The 26,710-nt window shown below is 40.8% G+C and overlaps 1 protein-coding gene across 2 annotated transcripts in view; it reads right to left on the bottom strand.

The window, feature by feature from the left end:
- LOC149254242 (SUMO-conjugating enzyme SCE1) overlaps positions 1 to 26,710 on the bottom strand; it is a 148,428-nt gene that overhangs the window by 68,626 nt on the left and 53,092 nt on the right. For both annotated transcript variants that reach the window (XM_089460103.1, XM_089460102.1), the window contains exons 3-4: positions 16,293 to 16,445; positions 16,050 to 16,163 (exon numbers count right to left, since the gene is read on the bottom strand). In XM_089460103.1, the coding sequence (XP_089316229.1) occupies positions 16,050 to 16,163; positions 16,293 to 16,445 (267 nt within the window). The remainder of the gene's footprint in view (positions 1 to 16,049; positions 16,164 to 16,292; positions 16,446 to 26,710) is intronic.

Below are 26,710 nucleotides of genomic sequence, written 5' to 3'. Positions count from 1 at the left end.
TGGGCACCCGGACTCCTGATGCTTGGGTCACTCAATCACACTCAAAGGGACCTAAAATGCTATCAGGTACTCTTAATTCCTCTCCTCCCTCTTCTCATAATTTTATGAATTTTGGCATTGCTATGTTATCTTTAGCAGCTTCGAGTTTGGGTTTAGATGCATGTAAATTGAGTCCCATTAATTGTCCTGTTGCATCGGCTCCCCCCACTGATCTGGTTACTACACCTACCATTACCTTGGATTCTCTCTCAATTCTTCCTGATAGGGAGGATTCTTCTTGCAATAGCTCTCATAGGTACAACCTCAGATCTTAGGCCCACCCTCGACCCCTCACTTTCAGACTAGGAGAAGACCCCCCAACTAGAGCTCAGAAATTGCCCAGGGGCAGACAATCCAATATTCTAAAGCCATCCAAAGGGCGAGTATCGAGGTGGTGACTGGTATTGTTGATTTGGGGTAGCATCGGATGTGCTCTAGCCACGAAATTTGGTGGAGAGGTTGAGGCACATGAGATCTCCAATACCCAGAAACAATTTGGGCAGATTCTAAACAGTTCAGGAGATATGAAAATAATTAATATTTTTAATGGAGTCCCTAAGTCTAAACTTTAATGTGTATTAATAAGAAACTGTGTTAGAATGGTCCAAAAGACATGGATCAAGCCAGATCTAATCTTGGTCGTTGATTAGGGACTTAATCTCGGTCGTTGATATGTCAACGAGAAAAGTATAAGAAGAGGCTTGAGGGTCACTCGGAGAATACACCAGAGTGATCAGTCATTCTATTCTCTAGAGCGGGGTTTGCTAAGAGAGATAGAATTACTGATCGGAGTTGCAGCTGAGGGGCATTGAGTACAGAGAGGCAGAGATAGTGCCGAAAGAGCAGCAAGTAGCTAGAGAGAGTGATGCAGTAGCCGCCAAGGCTCACGCAGAGGCAGCCAGGAGCTGCACAGAGCCTCAGAGAGGCCAGCGTTGCTGACGCAGAGGGCCAGAAGGCTAACGCAAGGTCTCCTAAGGCTGACGAAGACCCATCCGGGGTGACGCAGAGCCAGTGTTGGGCAGAGAGGGGCAAACGCTAGGGTTTCTAGGGCAGATTAGAGCTGAGGAGCTACCGGAAGGATTATCTAGGGTTTGAGCTAGGAGATTTGTCTCAAACTGAGAGGTATTACTGCCAAGGAAATTCTCTGTTGGGTAGGCCAGTTTCGGCACCCAGATCGTACTCTGATATTGCTTAATAAGAAAACCCTCAGATAGTTGCATTGGTTTTCCCACATTTGGTTTTTCTGGGGACATTGGTCCAAAAATAATGGTGTCATATGGTGTGATTGTTTCTATTTATTTTAGTTGTTGATCTGTAATATGTTGAGCATGCACTAGTGTTTATTTTCAGTATTTACATTGTAAATAATGTAGAAATTTCTCATTTCCCACCCCGGTTTTCAGTTTCTCCTTATTTCTCCCATATAGTTAAATGCCCTTTCCCATAACCATACATTTAACAAGCTGGAAAAAATAAATTTGCTGAAAACACAAATTCTGGAAATTTTACAGAATTCTGGAAATTGCAGAAATAAAAATCAGCAGTAATAAACAGCCATTAAAACACATTTAAACACTGAGATTTTTGGTCAATGTGACCCTGGAAAAACCCCCTACAACTCTTGGGGAAAACCAGTTTGAGAGCTCTTCTTTATTTCTGGAAAATGCCTTTTTACAGTAGGAGAAATGTTCAGCAAAAAAATCAACAAACAGACTTTTACAACTTATCTCAGCCTTGCTGAAACACCGCGGCTGTTGCTGTTACACCGCGGCTGTTGCTGTTACACCGCTTTCAGCTTTGCTGTTACACCGCTTTCAGCTTTGCTGTTACTCCGCTTTCAGCTTTTTTGTTACACCGCTTTCAGCTTTCTAGAAATCTCCCTTGCTCTCTTGCTCTCCTTCTCTCAATCTGTTCATGAAAGAATGAATGATCTTTTCCTCCTTTTCCTCCCTTAACCCAACCCTAAGTGACTTTTGGGTGATCCCTAAATCCAATGGCTGAAATAGATTTAGATCAATGGCTGAGATTAAATGCTCATTTAAATCTCACTTTCTATTTTTTAATTCACCCCACTTTAATAAAGACCCACTTAGTCATTTATTTCCAAAGTCACTTTTCCTTTCTAATTTTTCATTGACTTTATAAAAGTCACTTTAGAATTAGACTTAGTAACTTTATCACTTAAAGTCACTTTTAAATTAGATTTAACTTTATAAAGATCAAATTAAATTAGGAGAAAAATTAAATTCTTTAGGAGAAAAATTAAATTCTTTTGGACACTTTTCCCTAGTCCAAAGATCAAAGCCTAAGGGAACCACCTGTCCTCCGGTACCAAATTTCAACACTCCCTCTTACCGAAGAAGGTGTTCCTCACCACACCCATCTTGTCTCTGAAGTAGACATGCTTGCCCCGTGGTAAGGCTTTGGTAAGAATATCTGCAACCTGCTCATCAGTGGAAATATACTCAAGCTTCACAGCTCCCTTCTGAACATAGTCTCTGATGAAATGATATCTGATCCCGATATGCTTTGACCTGTCATGAAATACTGGATTCTCCGTGAGTTTAATGCAACTCTGATTATCACAGTAAATCACTGAAGGTCTCAACGGCTGACCAAAAAAACCAAACAACATCTTGCGAAGCCAGATGGCCTCACAACTAGCTAGACTGGCTGCCATATACTCTGCTTCCGCTGAACTTAGTGCTACTGACTGCTGCTTCCGGCTGAACCATGACACTACTGCTGAACCCAACCCAAAACAGCACCCTGAAGTGCTCTTCCTATCAGAAGCACAACCTGCCCAATCAGAATCAGTGTATCCTGCCAATCTCACTCCATCTCCCTGCCTGTAGTCCAGACCATAATCCACTGTCCCCTGCAAGTACCGCAAAATGTGTTTTGCAGCCACCCAGTGAACCTTCCTAGGCTCACACATAAACTGACTCATCGTGTTGACTGCAAAACAGATATCTGGTCTAGTGTTGACCAAATACATCAAGGAACCAATCAGCTGCCTGTACAATGTGGGATCCACCAACTCGGAATCCGAAGCATGAAGCTTCTTCCAGTTGGTGATCATCGGTGTCGACATGGGTCTACAATCCTCCATGTGGAATCTGCTAAGGATGTCCACAATATACTTCCCCTGCCCCAGGAAGAAATGTCCCTCCTCCTGCCACACCTCCAAACCCAAAAAGTAATGCATCAAGCCGATGTCCTTCATCTCAAACTCCGCCGCAAGATCTCTCTTGCAGTGCTCTATGAGTCTCTCTGCACCTGTAATGACCAAGTCATCCACATACAGCACCAGAATGAGAGGCTCCTCACCAATCACAATAAAGTAAAGGTTCGGATCTGCCTCACTCTTTGTGAAACCCATCCCCTGCAAATATGTATCTATCCTGGAGTACCAAGCTCTGGGAGCTTGCTTCAGGTCATAAAGGGCCTTCTTCAGTCTGCACACATGGGACTCCTTCCCATGCACCTCAAAGCCCTGTGGCTGCTCAATGTACACCTCCTCCTGTATGAAGCCATTGAGAAATGCAGTCTTCACATCCATCTGGTGGATCTTCCAACCCATCTCTGCTGCTATCGATATAATGGAGCGTATCGAAGTATATCGAGCCACGGGAGCGAAGGTCTCCTCATAATCAACTCCCTCTACCTGGGAGAACCCTCTAGCCACAAACCTTGCTTTGAATTTCTCAATGCTACCATCTGCAGCATGCTTTACCTTGTAAAGCCATCTGGAAGTAACCACGGATTTGCCCTCAGGCCTCGGTACCACCTCCCAAACATCATTCTTCATGATAGAAGAATACTCCTCCTGCATGACCTCTCTCCAGACCTGCTGGCTAGCTGCCTCCTCATAGCTAGAAGGCTCAGAGTCAAGGATGCTGGTAACCATCGCCATATAACTACAAAACCTCTCAGGTGGTCTACTCTCTCTGACCGGCCTCTTCGGCTCAGCAACAGATGTGGCATCTCTCAAGGTGTCCTGAAGCCACTTGGGCTTCCTCTTCCCTGAGCATGCTTCTCCCATAGGAGAATGAAACTCCTCCTCCTCATCACCATCAGTAGCCTGAACTCCTGACTGTCTGTTTGCTGTCCTCCTGCCTGCACCTGAACCTGTAGAAGCTAAGGTACCGTGTGAACTGTCCATCAGTGGACTCCCTAGTGAACTACTCTGCATGCTGCCCGGAGCACCACCCCTCTAGCTCAGCGAGCCACTGCTCACTGATGGACCTGACATCCTCATAGATGTACCTCCGGATCCTCCTGATCCCTGCCCACTGGATCCCTGCGACTGACTCAACTGCTGCTGAGGGTCTGGCTGATCCAGATACACTAACTCCCGTGACCTCCTAAAGGCCCTGTCCTCCTCGAACTTCACATCCCGTCTGACAACAACTCTCCTCTGTGCAGGAATGTAAATCCGAAAGGCCTTTGAGGTCTCACTGTAGCCCACAAAGATACCCTTCTCTGCGGTGGGCTCTAGTTTGGTCCTCTTCTCCTTGGGTATATAGGAGTATGTAATGCATCCAAAGATATGAAGATGACCAAGATCAGGCTTCTTCCCAGAGAAAGCCTCCTCCGGAGTCATGTGCCCCAAGGCACGATGCGGACTCCTGTTCTGCAAGTAAACAGCTGTGTTGCAGGCCTCTGCCCACAAGAACAATGGCAACCCCTGATCATGTAACATGGCTTTGGCAGCCCCTATGATGGATCTGTTCTTCCTCTCCGCAACCCCGTTTTGCTGGGGGTTGTAAGGAACAGTGAACTCCCTCCTAATGCCTGCCTCCGCACAATAGTCAACAAACTCTCCAAGGGTGTACTCTCCTCCATTGTCCGACCTCAGGGACTTGATCTTCCGACCTGTCTGTGTCTCCACAAGAGCTCTGAACTCCTGAAACCGCTTGAAGACCTCACTCTTGGTCTTCAAAAAATAAATCCAGGTCCTCCTGGAGTGATCATCAATGAATAAAACATAGTACTCATATCCACTCAAGGAAACATGAGACATCCGACCGCTCACATCGGAATGAATCAAATCAAGTATCCCAGTCGCTCTGTTGTCACTGCTGGGAAAAGGGGATTTGGCAAACTTGCCCATCGCACAACCTCTGCAAGTATCAAAGTGATCAGTACTGAAATCTGGCACACCTGTAGTGATCTCCCGCAATGTCCTCAAGGCTCCATGATACATATGTCCCATCCTGCGGTGCCAAATCTCACACAGATCAGAACTGCTAGCTCTGCTGTCGGTACTACTGCTCAATGCCAAAAGGGGCTGGAATGCAAACTTGTACACCTTTGCATGGCGTACACCTATCACTCTAGCTGAATCAGCTGGAGTGCCCCTGGGATACATCAACACCTGTCCTCCCCTGAACAGTACCTCATATCCTCTGTCCTCCAAAGCTGAGACGAATATGAGGTTCTTCCTCATCCCTGGCACATAAAGAACCTCTGACACCTTCAAGGGAGGTTTGGACTCCCTCTGAAATGTCACTGTCCCCACCCCGACTGCTCTAACAACTCTGTCATCACCGAGTACTACCTCAATATCAGTGCCACTCTCTGAAAGCTCTGAGAAGTACTCACGGACTCCTGTCATATGACGTGAAGCCCCACTGTCCACATACCAGATACCTGAAGATGCTCCACTAGTCGAGGGAAAAGCATGCTCCCTCTGAACCTGTGTGGCAGGTGATCCTGCACTAGAGGACTCACATGTAGTGAACGCAAACTCCCGGTCAAAACGACCAGCAAAGTCCTCAATCTCTGCTGAAGCTGCCACGTCTTGGTTCTTCCCCTTCTTCTTCTTCTTCTCCGGACACACAACTGCATAGTGTCCCATCTTCTGACAATTCCAACACTTCACCTTGGAATAGTCCTTCTGTGTGTTCCCCTGTTTACCTTTACCTTTGCCTTTGACCCCACCACCGCTTGTGGAAGCCTGCTTCTTCCCTTTGCCTTTCTTGCCTCCTGCCACCAGTGCTACGTCCTCATCCTGCTCAACTGGCTTGGCTGCCCCAAGCTGTCCTTTCCTGATCTCTGTCTGAATGCAATCATCCCAAAACCTCTCCCATGTGGGAAGGGTCTCACGTGCACAAACCCCATCAGCAAAGTTCAACCATGAACGGGGGAGGCCATTCACTGCAATCCGCACCAACTCAGTGGGTGGAATGGCCTCTCCAATCGCTGCCAACTCATCTCTCACATTGGTAATCTTTGTGAGATATCCAGCTGCACTATCATTACCCATCTTAATGTTCTTCAGCTTCTCCTTCAGGACCATTTTTCGGTTCTCATTGGTACTCTGGTAGAGATTGGACAATGCTGTCCACATCTCATGGGCATTGCTCTTTCCTCTCACATGAGGAATGCAATGGTCTTTGATTCCGTCTAGAATCAGCCTCTTACCCTTGTTGTTCTTTTTATTATAAGCAGCCAACTGAGTAGCATCAGTAGGCACAACAACAGGGTTCTGTGCTGTATGCACCATGATATCCCAGACTTCTGCCTCCTCAAAGATACTCTGCATTCTCTCTTTCCAAACGCTGTAATTTGTATGCCCATCCAACCTATCCTCCACCCTCAATCCCAATGACATCCTGCTGTCCTAAAACTGAAAAATAGCACTGATGTGGTAAAGATAAAACTGTTGTCTATGAAAAATCAGCTTGCTGGAATTTTCTGAGTGAAAAAATCAGCAACTGTAATTTTTCCTTTTGCTGTCCCAAACTGCCCTTCAGCACTCAAGCTCTGATACCATGTAGAAATTTCTCATTTCCCACCCCGGTTTTCAGTTTCTCCTTATTTCTCCCATATAGTTAAATGCCCTTTCCCATAACCATACATTTAACAAGCTAGAAAAAATAAATTTGCTGAAAACACAAATTCTGGAAATTTTACAGAATGCTGGAAATTGCAGAAATAAAAATCAGCAGTAATAAACAGCCATTAAAACACATTTAAACACTGAGATTTTTGGTCAATGTGACCCTGGAAAAACCCCCTACAACTCTTGGGGAAAACCAGTTTGAGAGCTCTTCTTTATTTCTGGAAAATGCCTTTTTACAGTAGGAGAAATGTTCAGCAAAAAAAATCAACAAACAGAATTTTACAACTTATCTCAGCCTTGCTGAAACACCGTTGCTGTTGCTGTTACACCGCGGCTGTTGCGGTTACACCGCGGCTATTGCTGTTACACCGCTTTCAGCTTTGCTGTTACTCCGCTTTCAGCTTTGCTGTTACTCCGCTTTCAGCTTTGCTGTTACACCGCTTTCAGCTTTGCTGTTACTCCGCTTTCAGCGTTGCTGTTACACCGCTTTCAGCTTTCTAGAAATCTCCCTTGCTCTCTTGCTCTCCTTCTCTCAATCTGCTCATGAAAGAATGAATGATCTTTTCCTCCTTTTCCTCCCTTAACCCAACCCTAAGTGACTTTTGGGTGATCCCTAAATCCAATGGCTGAAATAGATTTAGATCAATGGCTGAGATTAAATGCTCATTTAAATCTCACTTTCTATTTTTTAATTCACCCCACTTTAATAAAGACCCACTTAGTCATTTATTTCCAAAGTCACTTTTCCTTTCTAATTTTTCATTGACTTTATAAAAGTCACTTTAGAATTAGACTTAGTAACTTTATCACTTAAAGTCACTTTTAAATTAGATTTAACTTTATAAAAGTTATAAAGTTACTTTAGGAGAAAAATTAAATTCTTTTGGACACTTTTCCCTAGGCCAAAGATCAAAGCCTAAGGGAACCACCTGTCCTCCGGTACCAAATTTCAACAAATAACTTGTTAAGTAACGGAACAAGTAGGTAGGAATAAATCAGATAAAGTGCATGGAGGGTTTCTAACTAAGTAGACTTAGAAACTTCAACAATATTCAGATTCCTATTGACTGGGTTCTTAGAGCACAAGGAAACCCTGATCGGGTTACCCCATGAAGTGCCTTTCTTTCAATTGCATGGGTTTGGCTAGCCCGGACAAGAAACTAGCGCTCAAAAGACTATTAGGCTCGGTTAGGATTGACGTATTACTGCTACAAGAGACATTGGGAGAAGGGGGCGCTATCAACACTATTCTGTTGAACATTCTCCCGGGATGGATTTTCCATACTCTAGATGTGAGAGGGAGATTCGAGGGATGCGCTTTGGGTTTCAATAACAAGACTATCAAGATCAACAATATTTGGGGTGGTGAAGGATTTTTGGGGGCTGACATTACAGCCACTGAAATTGATGTACCACTCAGATTGATAAATATATATGGACCCTGTCATAATAGGGAGGGTTTTTGGGATAAGCTGATGTCTACATCTTTTATGAATAATGAAAATATCATCATAGGAGGAGACCTGAACTTCTCCTTGGGTCATGCCGAATCATGGGGTAATAGGGCATAGACTGACCCCTTGACGGAATACTTTGAACACCTGTTGGACTACAATAACCTCATGAACATTGACTCGACCAAGATTCTGCCGACTTGGCGGAATAGGAGAACAGGCGAGGATGCACTAGCTAGAAGATTGGATCATTTTATTATTAAAGCACCTCTGGTGGAGAAGTTGGACAGAATTAGACAATGGGTGGGATCGGGGGGTATATCTGACCACTCCCCGATTTATTTGGAAATTATGAATTCCAATTACAAGCCAAATTCCCCTTTCAAATTTAACTCGACGTGGCTTGTAGAAGAAGACTTTCACAAAATAGTTATGGAATCCTGGATTCACTGTGGACAAGACAACAACTCCACACCGACTGTGGTGATTGCCAGCAATTTAGCCCGAATTAAACTCAGGACTATAAGTTGGGCTAAAGATAAAAAGAAAAGGGATGAGGCTACTATTTTGAAAATTGAATCTGACATATTGGAGATGGAGGGCTCTGGTATTGCTAGTTATTCATCTATGGAAAGTAAGGAACACTTGATAAGGTTGGAAACATAAAATATTCGCCTCCTGAGACAACAAGAGGAGACATGGAGATTGAAGAGCAGAGCCATATGGCTAAAGGCTGGGGATGAAAATTTGAAATTCTTTCAACAATGTGCCAGGGGGCGGAAACTAAGTAATACAATTTGGACTCTAAGAGACCATACTGGAAGGGAAGCCAATACTTTCAATCAGCTTGCCGACATGGGTATTAGACATTTCTCCCAAATGTTCAGGGCGCCTAGAGAAGCTACCATTGCAAAGGTACTCCGCATAGCAAGGACATTGCCTAGATTTGTAGAGGCAGAGGATATAGAGACACTAAACGAGCCGGTTACTTTGGGGGAGATCGAAGTTGTTTTGAAGTGGTTTAAAAGAGATAAAAGCTTGGGACCAGACGAATGGCCTATGGAATTCTACCTTACCTTCTTTGAGCATATTGGTGCTGATCTCCAAATTGCAATTAAGGAATGCAGACTTTAGGGGCAGATGCACGAGGGGTTCAATTCGACTTTTATTGCTCTCATACCTAAAGCTGATAACCCTCAATCATTTGATGATAATTGTCCTATATCCTTATGTAATTGCATATACAAAATTATTGCAATTCATATCAAGCCCATTTTATCCAAGATGATTTCCAAGGAACAATTTGCATTCCTCAATCACCGCCAAATTCATGAATCCATTGGGACTGCACAAGAAGGGATCCACTCTATTAAGCTCAAGAATTCTAAGAGTATCATACTCAAGATTGACCTATCAAAAGCATTTGACAGAGCTAGTTGGACTTACCTTCAACTTATTCTGACCCATATTGGCTTTCCTCACTCATTCATTAAATGGATTATGTGTTGTTTCACATCTGCATCATATAGCATACTCATTAATGGGGTTGCATCCGATTTTTTCCATGCTGAACGTGGACTGAGACAGGGGTGTCCTTTATCACCCCTATTATTCCTCCTGATCATGGAAGGTTTAAGTAGACTTATATCAAAAGCTCGTGCTGAAGGGTCATTAGGTGGTGTCAAGATGACAGATGTCTCCTATCTATCGCATCTATTATTTGTAGATGATGTACTTATTTTTTTAGATGGTTCTATCTGTGATACCACTTGCTTCAAGAATATTCTATCCTTGTTTTGTAAAGCTACAGGTATGGAGCCCAACTACAACAAATCCACCATTATGCTGGTGTCCTGTTTACAAAATGAGCAAAGACATGCACTTCATCATTTTCAATTCGTTAGGCAAGAAATGGAGGCAGGACTCAAGTACCTTGGCTTCAGGCTCAAGCCAAACGATTATCGCATAGCGGACTAGACATGGCTTATTGCAAAAATCGAAGGGCGCATCAACATATGGTAGCAGAGATGGTTTTCTAGAGCGGGCAGACTAACTCTTATAAAATTTGTTTTGGAGGCCATCCCAGTATATTGGATGGTGCTTGCCTAGATTCCAAAAGGCATCATCAACAGAATTCAACAAATTTGATGTAGATTCTTATGGAGAGGGAAAAATGAATTCAACAAATTTGATGTAGATTCTTATGGAGAGGGGAAAATGTTGGGAGGACTTTTGCTTAGGTTAAATGGGAAAGAATTGGGAAACCAAAAAAATGGGGAGGATGGGGTATTAAGGATCTCAACTTATTTGCAAAGGCACTTGCAGCGAAGATGGGGTGGCAAATTATTACATCTGATAGTTTATGGAAAGTGGTGGTTTACTATAAATATATACACCCTCTATCAATAATGGATTGGATTCGTAGGCCGATCCGAGGCATTACTGGATCCTCCATCATTGGAAGGCTATCACACACTCCATAAATGTCATTAAGCGAGGATTGGCATGGCGAGTTGGAAACGGTGAGTTGGTTCGACTAAGCATTGATGCTTGGTCGGGATGTGGCAATGCACACATTCTACCACTGGAGCTCAGACAAATACTTGCACTGGATGGTATCACACAGCTCTCACATATTGCAGACGGTAGGAACACATCTTGGATCTCTCAGAAATGGTTAAATGCATAGGACCTCAGGATACTGGAGAGGTGGAGCATGGATTGGAACCATTTCATTGGGGCACTTGAAGAATCTCATATTAGGATTACTGTTCGGGAGGATGAAATCATTTGGGCTGCAGCATCACATGGTTGATACACCCCCTAGGATGGATACACTTCTCTCATATCAGCACAGGAACTAGTGGAGGCGATTTGGTGGTGGCAACTGCTATGGAAGCTTAAGGCACCACACAAAGCTCGTCTATTCATGTGGTGTATACTATCAAACAGAGCGCCCACTGACAATAACCTAAATCGTCACGCCTTTCATGGTCCATCTCGATGTTGTCTTTGCAAAGATCGAGCCGAAGATATTGATCATCTATTCCTACACTGTCTAATGACAAGAGAGGTGTGGCTATAGATTTCTAGTCCCTTAACATCATGCACAGATGGAATGGGACTCATCGATCAATTGCTTGGCAAACTTGGTGGAATTCTGCAGCATCACGGAAAATCAGGAATCTCCCTCTGCTAATTTGTTGGGGTATTTGGCTGGTCAGGAATATATCTATTTTTTTGGATGCTCCCATCCAATGGACAGCTACATGAAATCACATTGCTGCATTATATCACTTGATTCCTGAGGAACTGGCAACAAAACCCATCCGTGTCATCACTCCTGAAGTTATTGATAAGAACTTCCCTTGGGCATATTTTGATGGGTCGGCTCAGGACACTGGATGTGGGGGTGGAGTTGTACTTCACATTACTAAATCACATTTTTTCAAACTCAAAATGGGATTGGGGAGAGGCACCAACAATTTTGTTGAACTCAACAGTCTCAGACACCTTCTCATTTTTGCACTGGAACAAAACTGCAACAGGATTCAGATCTTTGGGGACTCTAATCTTGTTATAAATTGGATCAATTTTGCATCTCATTGTCATGTGTACACACTCATGGGTTTACTGGATGGATTCATCACTTTAAAATCACAGTTTGATTTTATTGTATGCTCGCATATATTTAGGGAAAGGAATTCGATCGTTGGCATTCTTTCTAAGGAGGTCATGCAGCAACACAGGGGGCAGTGGATAATTCAAGAATTCTGTGATCTGGAGTCCTATAAGTACTTCCATCGGCCATTCATTGAACTGGTTGGGGAAAATTCCAAATGATATGCCATGATCATTCGGCAGCGATAAGCATTTTTTGTGTTTTTCTATTTTGAACTATATGAATAATTTATGTTATTACTTGTATATATTTATGTCTTTTTTGTATATATAGATGGTCTATATGAACATTGCACTGGACAGACTTGCTTGGTCCATTTCAGAGATTTTGCATATTCATATCCAGATGATACAACATGTAATTTTGTTATTGCTAATGAAAATTAAGATTTTTTTCTTGGAAAAAAAAACAATATGATCAAAGTAGGCTCATGAATATATCCATTATATTAAAATGGCACCCAATGCATTGTCCAATACATCCATCATATAGAGATCAAAACAAAAACACATAACCAAGGAGGCTCTAAATGGCCTCTACAACAGAAGTAAAACATCACTAGTCACTAGTCACTATTGGCTACTGCTAAAGAAGCCAACATCATCTGGCTCAGACTCTGAATTAGAGTCTGACAGGGAAACCCATGGCTCCTCCTCGTCATGATCTCCAACTGCAACTGTAGAAGTAGTAGCACTAGCAGGCGCAACAGCTGCACACTGAGATAGTTGTGAGGAAATGTGAAGGGGTTGGATAGCTTTTATAGGCTTGGGAGAGGTTAGATGAACAAGCAAAAAACCTAAAACCAAAAAATAATCAAGTTTGGAGTCCGCTTTCCCTCCAAATTCCATCGCTGACAAGGTTTGACTGGCTCGGTTGGCTTAAGTCAGGCTCAGCCGACTTAAGTCGGGCTAGGCCAGCTTAAGTCGAACTCGGCCGATTCGGGCGGTCTGTTACCGAACCGGTCGAGTTGGTGACCGGCTCAACCAGTTCGGTAACAAACCGGCATTTGGAGCGGTTTTTGTACCGATCCGACCTGGGCAGGGGTCTGGCTTAGCCAAATTTTAAAACACTGCTTCCAATAGAGGGAAAACTTGCAAACCCTGATGAAATTGGAACAGGAGGGGCATCACCAATGGGGACATTCTTACCCTTCCTTTGCCCCTTCCCTACTACCCTTGATTGAGCCATAAATATTGTAAAAAAAATATAGAAAAAATGCACAAACTTGTAAAAACATGGACATGCAAACTATTGTAGCAAAAATGCAAAAAAAATAGAGGCAAAATGTACTTACCTAACCTCCAAAATGCTCCCAAACCTTTTGCTAGTCACTCCCACACACCCACAGCAAGAGAGACGCTCAAGAATGAGTGAGAAATGGGCCCAAATCGGGCTTTAAAGGCCGCGCAACACACTTTTAGAGGGACATGTGTCCCCAAATCGGGACTCGTGTGCCCTTCGAATCCCACGTGCCAGGGCATGTTGGACTCGTAAATCAGACCCGTGTCTTAGAGAATCGTGTCCGATTCGTGGCATTTGGGACACCGGGCGGGGATACGAATCCAGTTTCTTAGACCTCCACATTCCAACTTTATGAATTTGAATCACTTTGTTTTGGAATCCTCCCAAGATCTTGATGACTGTCGCAAACTTTGTGAGTTCAGCTGTCAATCTTGCAAGCCTTTTTGAGCTTCTTGCAACATGCCATTGTTGCTCATTTTTTTCCTCACAATTGTCTTAGTACTTTTGGCATTTTACAATTGTGTTCCCCTCCAAGATCCTACAACTTGCCTTTGCATTCAAAGGTTGATTAACTATGTTTCCTTGTTTATCCTTCCTCATTGATACATTTGTGATCATAATTATTTGTTTAGTTTCACGTCACCATTAATTGATTGTGTCTCACTACATCAAATAATGAAAAATAGTTAAACATGCTCTCCAAAACTCAAAAAAATAAAAGTGCAACCTATCCTATCTCTTAAAAGTTTTCTTTTCTGCATGGTATTCAATGAACCATTAACGCCTCACATGATGAAGTCCTTGTATTTTAACATGCTATCAAAAACTCAAAATTTTCAGATTTATAAAAAACGATGGATTTCATCTTTACATGGTATTCAATGAACCATAGTAGCAAGATTTGGATATGAATGCAATTTTAATATGATTCAGTACAGAGAAAATGCATGATGAAAAAATCCATTATGGCTCTAATATGGAAGTATACATCTCATGGATACAAATATATGCATTTTGTTCCAAATTTTAGAAGAATTCCAGCCTTGGGACCATCCAATAAATCATAAAAGATCATTCATTCCTTGAAATTTTGGCAATGTAATTTATAGTTATAAATGTCTTTAAGATATCAAAGAGATTTAGAACAGTTGGTGAAGGAGCGCGCTGTTAAGGCACTCCGTAAGCAAAGGTCACCGGTTCTAGTCTCGCTGATACCAAAAAATCCAGCATGGTTTCCGCTGGTGCGGCTCAGGCCGGGTGCGATCCCCGGGTGATTTTGACGGCTTAGATGCCCCTGAGTCGTGGCCTCTCAGCCACAGGATTTTCAGGATTCACCCACTTATCAACAAAAAAAAAAAAAAATGTCTTTAAGATTTTTTAATATTTTTGGGGTTTTCGGGCTGTGTTTTTTTGGGGTCATTGGTCAAGGGGTCTAAAACACATGAGTTGTATTATCAAAGACAATCAAAAGTAAAATGACCATACCATATCTGTACTATATGAATAATTAACGACTTAACGAATTGCCAAATTACCAAATTTACATACAGTGAGAGCCAATAAGGCCAATCTTGCTCATATGCAATGAACCACTATCACCTAGTCCAATGAAGGCTTTGTGTAACTCCAGCTATAAAAGACTAAAACACATTCCTGTAATTATTGGAATAATATTTATCAATTAGGCTTATCCTGTGTGGTTGAGAGCAATGATTGTTATCCTCCCCACCTAGGTTCAATTCCGGCAAGTGACATGATAAGCTCATATTGAGTATATTGTTGTAATGGCTTTGAGCCTTATTTTTGAATGGCCTTGAGCCCTAAATAATATCTTACCCTTGCCTACTGGCTGGGTGGTTGTGTTCTTTTTCCATGGAAAAAAATCATTGGAGTAATATTTGACTTGTGCCTATGTGAAAGGACTGCAAAACTTGATGAATAAAAAAGCCTTAATCTAAAAGTAGTAAGTAAATCCATGGTTCCTTCCACATTTAAAATCCTCACAAACAACAAGTCTAGGCAGTGAATCTTAATTATAAACAGATAATGGCCTTAATAACTGAATTAGTATATAACTGATATCAAAACCTTAAATGAAAGATATCATAAAAATCTCTTAATTGATCAATAAGTACTAATTTACCTTTAAAATTAAAACTTTTGGCATTATGTTATACTGGAGGTAAAATTCATATGAACAAGTCTCCAAAACAGTTTATATTTACAAATGACTCAAACGTATAAGAGACATTATTCACTATGAAAAGACATGCTCCATCAAAGTTGAAATATGGCTTAGAAATGTTACTGTCAACATAGGTTTGCCAGGTCAGTGAAAACAGGGTGCTGTTAATGCCTCCAGCAACATGTTTGGGCCTTATAGGTCACTTGTTCTTGTGCTTCCGCTTATGTTTGTGGTTGGGGGGAGCAGGTGCAAGTCCTAGGCGGCTTTGGAAAAGTAGATACTCCTACTCTTGGCTGCTTAGTTGAAATAATAGATATACTACAGAGATTGAAATACAGTGTACTCCCAGATTGGGAAGTTCAGACTTGCCGCATCAGGATAAAAATGAAGGTAGTCAAAAAAATGTTATTGCTACTAAAAATGATGCCATGAGTTTCCTCACACATCTACACTTCTCACTAGCTCTTGCATGTTCAACCACACATTGAAATCATGAAGCTAGTTTTCCACAAGGGTAATGCTATCTACATAATCAAGGAAACGTAATCTACAAGAAATTTTGACAAAATCAAGACAAATAGTGATAAAATTTCTTACTTGGATAAAAAGATGGTAGCCATCCGTTTGTGCAGGATCACCTGGATTTGGCTGATCTAAAAGATCTTGAATACCTACAAGTATTTGCTTCACAGTAATGGCTGGGCGCCATCCCTGTCCAAAAAGCAACAGGATTATTAGAATTTACAACCAATTACAGTACATTAGAAGCTAAGTTCCACCCTCAAATTTTTGTTGTAAACTAATTAAAAGAAAACCCAAAGGAATAATCAGAATACTTACAGAATCTTCATTAAGGATAGACAGACAAACAGTTCCTGATGGATAAACATTAGGATGGAAAAACCCTTGAGGGAACTTGCATTTTGGAGGTTTACTTGGGTAATCCTCACTGAAATGAATTGTTAGAGGAAAGTAACCACCCTCCCAATCCGTCTGTACAAAAAAATGGAAACAATGCTAATGCACTACTGTTCAATTACAACTACAATAAAAAATACAATAATTCACTAAAAAAAGAAAGGATATACAACAAATAATATATGTCCTTGCCAAAAAGTACAAAATTATATCATGGAATCTAATAAGCATGTAACATTAACAAATAAGCATACAACATTAACAAAGGCTATTTGAGTTGAGCTTTAATGTTAAATGCCTGCATATGAAGACCTTGAATTCACAATTCTTCAGTGATAGCTAAACCCTGGCTCACAAGTCAATATCCAAAATATTTGCAATACAATAAAGAAATACATTGAAGAATAATAATATATTGAATAATGTATGAGAAAATGGTATGATATGATATTACAAATGAGAACCATATATATAGATACACAGTAGGACCCTTTCATTATGTGTCAAGCCTTTTAGTTGGGACATATTTTTTCATGTCCCTATATGTTGAATATAGTATGAAAAAATGATATGATATGATTTTACAAATGAGAACTATATGTATAGCTACACAAGAGTGCCTTTCATTAAGTGCCATGCCTTTTAGTTGGGACACATCTTTTCATATGTCCCTTCATTAATTATAAATTATTACATAATTACAAGTTATTATTTATATTGTTTATATATTTATGTTCATAACATTGCCTTCTCCTTAGAAATGCTTTGTCCTCCAAGCATATTGATGAAAAGGTTTGACGTATTTTACTTTCTCTTGTAATATCTTCACCTGATTATTTGTTTTTGACGTTGTCATGTTTGATGATACGAGACGAAATGAACTTCTAAGTGCTAAGCAAAATTGTCAAATTGTAACATGACCTAACCATCCTAATTCAATTCTTTGCAAAAACGTTGTGCTAATAGGGTTTCATCATGAGTTGATCATACCGGCATCAATATTCTTCGAAAGACAGGTTAATGGTTTCCCTTCTGAGTGATGTTGATATATTGACTGGTTAATGTACCTGTGCTTGTGATTAGGATGTCAATAAGGTATATTTTGTTAAACTCACTCATGAAAATAGAAGACAGATTAGGATAAATGTGAGATGCATTTAATTAACAGAATGCACATATTAACACATGTCACTGACCCATGGTTTTCATCTTCCAAGATGTCTCTTGGACTTCTATGGTTGTTGGAATTCCCCCCTTTAATCCGAATGGGTGTATATGAGTCCAAGAAGAGAGCTGAAATACAAAAGATGATAGCAGCCAATAGCTGGATGTGCTCTCTGAAATGATGGTTTAAGGAAGACCACAAACCAAATGAAGTAGCAAAAGATGAAATCTTCTATCGGTGGTAATTTAAGGTTGTCCACCAACCCTGGAACCTAACTCGAAGCAATTCCTAGAACAATTTTGAAATTGGCTAGAAGCTGAAGTCTTTTGTGAAGTGGAAGTGCTCCCTAGTGATGGTTTAAACTTTAAAGATGACCACAAACTGATGAAATGCGTAAGGGAAGCCGAAGTCTTCTACAGGTGATGGTTTAAGGCAGTCCACCAACCAAATCATGTGCAACATACCCCCTACCATCCCTAGTCCTTACTAAGAGTAGAAGGAGGCAATTACTTTGATGACCCAACCTCCATCGTCTAGTTATGGAAATGGGGCCTAAATTTTTCACTACTTTTCAACTACCTCAAAACATAAAATGGATAACATCGTTGAGTTCGTCTTGTCGAGACCTTTACAACGATATAAATTTGTTGTAATCTGACTCCCAGATTAAAAGATATGGCCATTTAAAAATTGGCCTATTAGAGAGTGCCACGAAGCTTTGGCCTACCACATGGCACCGACATGGCCCCCATGTAGTGCCCACATGGTCATCCATGTCATAGCCCACCTGGCAGCTTCCAACCCATTCATGTTTAGTGTCATATCATCCCCATTCCATGGTTCACAGGGCCCAACATAAAATATATATGTAATATATATGACATACGTGGACGCGGGCCCCTCTATGGCCACATCACTCGGGGAATAAAACCACGGGTATCCTTTGCAGACCCTCTTGAAACTTCAACGGTGAAACTTCTGGGGTTACGTGGATCCCACGTGAACCACCCCTCAAACACATCTCAACACCATTCATTACAGCCGCGCACTCAGCTCCACCACCGCCACATCGTCCCTAGCCTTTCCTACCATGCCCTCCATTCACATCCACCAAGGTGATGTGGAATTTCACTTAGCCATATGCCACTCAACTCTATTTCAACCAATCGCATGGGGTCTAGCTCCCTTACAATTGTGCATGTGGTCTCCACCACAACCACCTCATATCGAGAATAAAATACTGATGGTATTGCACCTATCACCGCGAGAAATTGTCGGGGTCAAGGCGTTAGGGTGACGTCAGCAGCTTTTGCCACTGGGGTGAGGTCACACCCTCCACGTGGCTCCACTCCGAGAGTACCACATGTCACCCATTTATGAGCCACATGGCTCCACTCGAAGAGTACCACATGTCACCTGTTTACGAGCCACATGGCCCCACAAAAAACCCCAAATCCAACTAACACGTGTCCCACCTCCTAGGTCATAACATCATCCTGATTAAAATATTAATTAGCCTAATTAGCCCCCAAAATATTAAAATAATGAGCAAGAAACAAGTCTTGGTCACAAGCCAACCAAGTAGCTTTCACAAATTATAAATTAGCCATCCATATGCTAGTTGAGTTAATGTCGTCATCCTCATGTAGGGTAGTTATAGGGCCACATTGAGTCCTCTAGGTGCCAAGATGAGAGAGAGGGCTCCATAAATCACCAATTAGGGGATGGCCCTTAATTCTCCATGCAAGTCATCATGTGGGACCCCAAAGTGGGTTTGGGGCATAAATGTTGGCCTCATGGGTCTCCTAATGATAGAATAGCCTGTATAATGCTCCAAACGAAGGCTCTGATGATGGTGCTTGCCCTCCCATGTCTCAAGGGTGAGACAAACCTCCTTTGGGCCTCGGTTCAACTGCCACTCCATAATGGTATTTCGGTTGGGCACACTAGTCCAAGTGCATCATCTCGCGAATGACATGGGGCAATAAACAAACTGCTAAAGATGTTGAGGTTGCGCATGGTGTGAAATGATGCTCTACACATTTTGGGAGTCCCATGGCTCTCAACGCATCCCCTGCGGTATCAATATGATCCTCTGGAAGACATGGGCCCCAATTAAGTTGCCCATCCCATGATGAAACCACTTGCGAATTACATATAATGTCCAATGCGCCTCCTCACCTTCAGGTACAATAATTCATTAGTGCATCTAAGTGAAACAAGCTTGTTTATCAAGGGCACAGTGAGACTTCATATGGGGTTTCCCTTCCAAACTTGGGGGTTTGAGCTCGACGCAGTGTTACCTCCCTAAGTAGGAGTACTTAATAAACGACCCTATTTGGTGTTCCTAGCCCCTAAGGTACATCCTTCAAATGATAGGGGTCATGTGAATAATGATGAGATGGATGGGGACACAGGGGTCTCAAGGCCATATGCCATGGGTACAAGGGTGGCAATGATGAGGGATGTCCACATATGGGCATACAAATGAAGGAGGGAGAAATTGTGGATAAATGAGTTACACTGGCCTTTGTTTTCCAACCTTTTTCAATTTCCTTTTAACTTTTCTTGATTTTTTCCTTTTTATTTGCCTAAAAATTCGCAAAAAATATTACAGCATAAAAAATTGTCAAAAATATTAATAAAATGCAACACCAAACCACAAAAATTGCAGATAATAATTTATGCGAGAAACCTAAATTTTTATTAATAATTTTCGAGAGGATATTATATCAAAATATTTAATAATCCTGGAAGGTACACTAGGTTTCTGGCTCTCGAACCTCTACAATTCGATCTTCAACAACTTGGCCCACCAACTCAACCATTCTAAAAATATAGCAATTCGGCCCTCCTAGGATATTGATTTGGTCCTCTAAAAAACACAATACTTGGTCCTCTCTCTGGAATGGATAAAGTAACTCCTCATTGGACCAACTCAAACTCCCTGTAAGATTAATGATTAGCTAGGGTGGCTTTACAACCACTGAAGTGAACCTCCACCAGCTATGGTGTATATTTCAACACTGAAATTGGGAAAAATATATGGAGGGTTTCTCCCTCGCACCATAAGCTACTACAGCTCTTGGAACAATTATCAAAATATCAATACTAAATCATAACCCAATGAATTCCCATCTTCCTTTTTATAACTTTCCCCCCTTCAAAATACCATATAGATGGCATAATAATACAATGGATCGTCGAAATACTATGGTCAATACCATGGGTCATCAAAAGATCATGAATTTTCTCTTTATATCCCCTTTTAATTTGTTGAGAAATGTAACTAGTTTCGGTCTTCATAATTGTTGTTGTACTCATTTCAATATGTATCATATGTAGCAAATAAGAAAAAGAAGAAACAAAATTATTATTATTAAAGCATGGGTTTCATGCTCATTATTGATGATCTTCTAAGTAAAAACATGTTCTTCGTGCTTCTAGGGTTTGTTAGGTCTTAGGACTTATTGTCATGAGTCAAAATCATGTCTATAAGACCCTTCCGAGCAAAATAGATTTGTAAAAATAATTAATTTTTTAGTCTAAAAAGTCCTAGAAGCTCCAAAAGTACAAGTCGGCCGTGGGAACATCACGTCAGCCTAAAGGAGGGAATTTGACCCCTTGAGAAGGCTATATAAAGAAGCAGTGCGACCTCATTTGGGATACACTCACTCACAAGTTCGATCTATCAAGAACAAGTTTGATCTGAAGCAAGGAAGAAGAAGAGTGAAGTTCTGAGAGAAGAAGGACGAAAAATCTCTGTTGTGGACTCTATCTCTCTCACATGTGTGAAGTTATAGGGTTTTTGGTGCTGCAGAAGGAGGTCGAAGTTGGAGGTCTGAGTTGTCATAGGACGAAGTGCAGAATCTTGTAGCTGGAAGGAAGAAAGCCCTACCTTGACCTCGTTGACCTTGGGAGAGTTGTATTGTTGTAAGTAGGTCTCAGGATGAAGCTAGATTAGGGATTTTGAAAAAGTTGCAAAGCCTAAGCTGCAGGATTGAAGTTGTAGGACAAGTTGCAGTATTGAAGCTAGCAGGTTGAAGTTGCAGTATTGAAGTTGGCTGGTGCAGATCAAAGGAAGGACTTGAGGAAGGGCCAACTTGGTACTAGGAGAAGGACTTGGTCTAGGGTTTGGGTCTTTTTATCTCATTTGAAGCAGATTCTACGAAGAGAAGAGTTTCTGGGTTTTCCCCTTGAAGGGGTTTTGCCCTTGCTGAGAGCCTAATATTTGTGTCCTCTATTGTTGCTCTTATTGTTCTTGATATTGTTTGATGAAAAGATCTAACTAAAAAAGATAACTAAGAGTCACAAACAAATATCTAAGGAAAGGAAAATAAGATTAATAGTTGAAATTTTCCATTTTTCAACATAATTTAATTATTCATTTCACTTTTTGATGTGGCTTTTCTCTCCAAGGGAAAATGAAAAATTAGATTGATCTTCTTGGAAAGAGACATTACATTCTCGATTCATGGTGACACCCACAACGTACCCAAGCTTTCAATCTTGCATTCAATGTGGAATTCCAAACTCGACAGACGAATTATTTTGTGTGGTTGGAGTGGGTAAGTTAGGCCAACAAAATGTATTACAACAATGAATCCATGTGAACCTAATATGGAGGATTCATGGCACGGAATGGCAATGTGGTGTCGAGGCTAAGGAGGACTAGAAGCTATAATTCGACAATGACTCTCTGTTTACACAATTCAAGTCAATGGGTGCTTAAGGAAACGTGGGTGGAATTTTCTTCAAGGGTGGAAACAACATTTTGTTTACAAGTTTAGAGAGGAGAATTCGCAAGATTCCTTTCTACAGTGACAAGAAAGGGGATCCAGGCAACGGCGAACAAAAGACTTGGGGCTCAGTTCACTCAAGGAGAATGTAGGAGACCAAAGGGAAGAAGCGATGTTCAACCCTTGAGAGCAAAGTACGAACCTCGGATGGACATAACCATGGTTCGCAAAAAAGTGGACAAGCAGACAGTTCAAGTGGACACCTTGATAGACATCTTATCTTCCCACCGCCATCGGTTTCATGAATTCAACATTGAAATCCACTGCCTTCAATCCCATCTACAATCTATCCTGGCAATGAAAAAGGGGAGATATTCAAGGCCTAGGACTTCAAGCATCATCATTCAACTCTATGCAACCAATCCAAAGCAATCGGCTCGATCTTAATTAGGTAGTTCCATCCAGTAATTTCATCGTTATGTATGATTAGTAATTTCATCGTTAAGACACAAAATTTTCTCTAGTTTAATTTGCAACAAAATAGGAACAAAAATAGGAATATCAAAAAACACAATTTTTCTAGGGAACCCAACTGGGAAAGCCCTCTGCTTGATTGAGAATTTTTATTGATAGAAATTTAGAGCAATGGATCTCTTACAAGACAGTCATGTTTCAATAGAGAAAACAACTTATTCTCCATGCTAGTCCTTAGCTTCTTCCTTTCCTTGCCTCGCTGAGCTCCTATTTCTTTGCGTTAATTTCTCCTAAATCCTAGCGCAATAGAGGCTCCTATTATTTAGCAATTACTCCTAAATTCGAGTGCATTCCTCAAGGAATTCTCCTCTATCAATCTGCCCTTCCTGTTGAGAAATTTAGGGCAGCTAGATTAGGGGTGATTTCTCTTTTACTTTGATAACTGCTTGTGATGTTCTTTACTTCAACTTGTACTATTTATAATTAGCTTCTTCTTCTCTTGATTATTATATTGTTCTTATCATCAAACAGCTACCAAAAACATGAATATCAATAGAACAAATGAACACAAGATGTAGGTTGCTAGCTAGGGCCAAAACCTCTCCTAGAGAGGAAAACCTACAAGAAATTCTTCTCTTCTTATAGAATCTTCAAATGATGAATTCCATGACCTTTAGACCCAACACTAAGACCCCTCTAAGACCAAGTCTGTCTTCTTTTAGATGAGCTTCCCTTTCACCGAGTCAACCCAAGTCAAATCCTTTTCATTTGCACAACTTCAACCCCTACCACAAATTTTCGGCCTTCACTGCAAGGTTGCACTTTTTTCGGCCCTCCTGTAATTGCTGCAACTTCGCACGTGTGGGAGAAAGAGGCTAAATTTTGGCCTCCTTTCTTCTTTGCTTGGCTTGCTTCTTCCTTCTAAACAAATAGACTATAAAACTTGCTTCCTTTCATCAGATTTTTGGCCCTTCTTTTAGATCTGAAATTTTGTCGTTGTAGCTACAGAAATCCTAGCTTCTTCTTCGCACGTAAGAGATATAGATAGTAAAAATCAAGTTTTTCGGCCTTCTTTCTTTCTTCTAGATCTTCGCTTGCCTTCTTTTCTTCTTGTCTTGCTTCCTTGATCGAATGATGTGATGGTCTTTCAAATGAGGTTGATGGCTTCTTATATATAGGCTTCTAAGGAGGACGAATAGCCCTAATGAGGTCGACTTCTTCACTGCTAGGCGGACTTGGTCTTGGAGGGATATTTAACACATTTTGACTCAATATAAAATAAAATAAAATAAAAAAATTAACTTACTGCAAAAATACCAATAGGGTCTAATACATATGACAGACTCTTTTGACATCTTGACTTTATGACAAACCTTAGAAGTACACAATGGGGTCTTTGACCTAGAACACTTTGATTTTGAGCATGAAACCCCATGCTTTATAAAAATGACAATAATAATGTTCATATATATAAAATCAAGAGTACATACAATATTATGAAGACCAAACCTAGTTACAAATCTCAACACTCCCTCTTAACTAGGGAGGTATTCATAATATCAATGGTACAAGGACACTCTCATACTGAAGAATTCTCATAAGAAGAGTTGGATTGGTAAGTCATCTCATAAGCTATCTTTTCAACTTATGTTAGTGCACCTTATCATATCAACCAGCATTGTCACATAGCAAGGCCTTGATTAACATCGCTATCTCTCAACTAGATTAGAGAACAATGTTGGGGAGACAATGATTTATAGACACCTTCATCATTATCTCTCAAGGCACATACCCCATCCAGATGTTCACAAGGTATTTCCTTTTAGGACCATTTCCCTCTTGGAATTACACATCCTCAAGGAATCTCCTCTTCGACTACTCTTGCCTATTGGATGCCCTACCTCATCCTCAAAGAGTATTGCTTCTCGAGACTACTTCTATCCTCAAGAAGTATCAATCTCAGAAGCTTACCCAATCCTCCATTCTTTCTTCATGATGTGAAGACAAGAATGATGAGTCTATCTCTCCCTCTCAACTAGGGAGGATATACTCATTCCTTTACATTGAAGGAATAGACCCAAGCTCCCTCTTAACTAGGGACTTGTTTCCAACAACAGTTATTTATTCTTTTGTGGAGATCATGGTACTATCAACTGCTTGTGGGGTCCCTTTTTCTGCATCATCATGTCATGAATAAACTTCAACTTCTAGATCATGGACCCATCTTCTTCCATAACTTCTTTGTAGGGTTTCGGCCATCTTCTACATCACTTTTCCTTTTTATTTTCAACGAAACCTAGTGTTGAACCAAGTAATCCTAGTCATGTCATCCTTCTCATTGGAAAGTGACCTTCTTTGTCATCATTTGGCTATTCTTCATATTGCTACCTCTTCCAAGTAATGTTCCTTTCAGAATCATCCATCCAAATTTATTGGGCTTGTTCCAATCCAACAGGATGCTTGCTTTCAAAAATCAAAAATGAACTTCAAAAATAGAATCACCTCTTTATGATGGCCCTTTTTTCTTATCTGCTTCTACAACATCAACATCCCTTTATATGAATACATCTTCAAGACATCTATTACCAAGGTTCTCCTTCTTCGCTATGCTTATCAGAGTCTTCATAACTTCTTCATGGAGATGTCATAGCCAATCCTTTTTAACATCAGATGTTGATTATCCATAACATCTATGTAGTTGTATTTTCACTAACTCTTCTTTCAACTTCTTCACATATTGTTTTCTTCAGCATCTCTATACATGGTTCCTTCTTATTAGAAATCTTATGGCCCACCTCCTTATATTCTTCAAGAGGTCATATAGTATGTTGATTCCACCATACCTTTATGTATCATTCATATGGAAGAGTACCTTCTTCTTCAATCATGCTCATGAGATAGAGCATTCTAACCATTCTATCTGCAACTGAGTGATGACATGACTTTATCTATCTATTAAAAGTTACCAAATATATGCATACCTTTTTCTTCATGTGGTCATCTAGACTTCCTTTAGCAACTTCCTTTCCCTTGCTTGAAGATGGAAAAATACTTCAACTAAATTTTCATGCTGCACATTTTTGCCATCATAACTTCATCCTTCCAAACTGTGGATCCCACACTAGGTGGAATGTATACTATCTATGTAACACTTGCTTCTTTAAGTAGAGAAGAATCTTTCCAACAAAGATTCTAGTGTAGGATTTTGGTGATCCTTTTCTGCAAATGCTTCTTTTTTATGATGATGAGTTGTGATGAGTTATGATCTTCCTATCTTGGTAGATGACTGCTTCAAACTGCAAACCTGCTATTTTTACCATCCCTTCATGCTTCTAATGATGATGTCATCTCAAAACTGCTACAATGCATAATGGTAATGCTTCCTATCATGACAATTGTCTTAAAAATGAACTTAATGTATGAGAAACCTTTAATTGTAGAGGTCTTTCACTTCTTCCTTCTTTGTTTTCTTTTCCTCTGGTTCTTCTACATCTTCGGTCACATGGGCTTCACTTCTTTCTTTCCTTTTCGTGTTGCTCTTCTTGAGTTTAGGACAATTCCTCTTGTAATGCCCATATTCATTACATTCATAACACTGAATCTTAGACATGTCAATTTTCTCTTCGTATTTCTTTTGAGACTCAACTTTTCCAAACCTTCCTTTCTTCCTGACATAGCTGCAAATGCTACTACCACTATTTTGACAGCAGCTCACCCACTATCCGACCGATTGGTGATGCGATGCGGATCTCACTTGGCTTGGAGTGGGGCCCCCTGCTCCGTGTTAACGATGCGATCGATCAAGGTCATGAACATTACCGATCGTCATGAAATGACCGGAAAAGACCAGAATCAGTCAGAAGGTAAGGTGGCGCTTGAGTTGGCTTATTTGATTCAACATCATCCATTGCTAGAGCACATAAGTCACTGAACGGTGTAGCTAGATACAAAGTTGCCCCATT

This window comes from Pinus tabuliformis, chromosome 7, assembly GCF_031772625.1.
Source record: "Pinus tabuliformis cultivar Carrire ecotype Pingquan chromosome 7, CPIR1, whole genome shotgun sequence".
In the NCBI taxonomy this organism is placed as follows: Eukaryota; Viridiplantae; Streptophyta; class Pinopsida; order Pinales; family Pinaceae; genus Pinus; species Pinus tabuliformis.
This window is presented reverse-complemented; position numbering and strand designations above follow the sequence as displayed.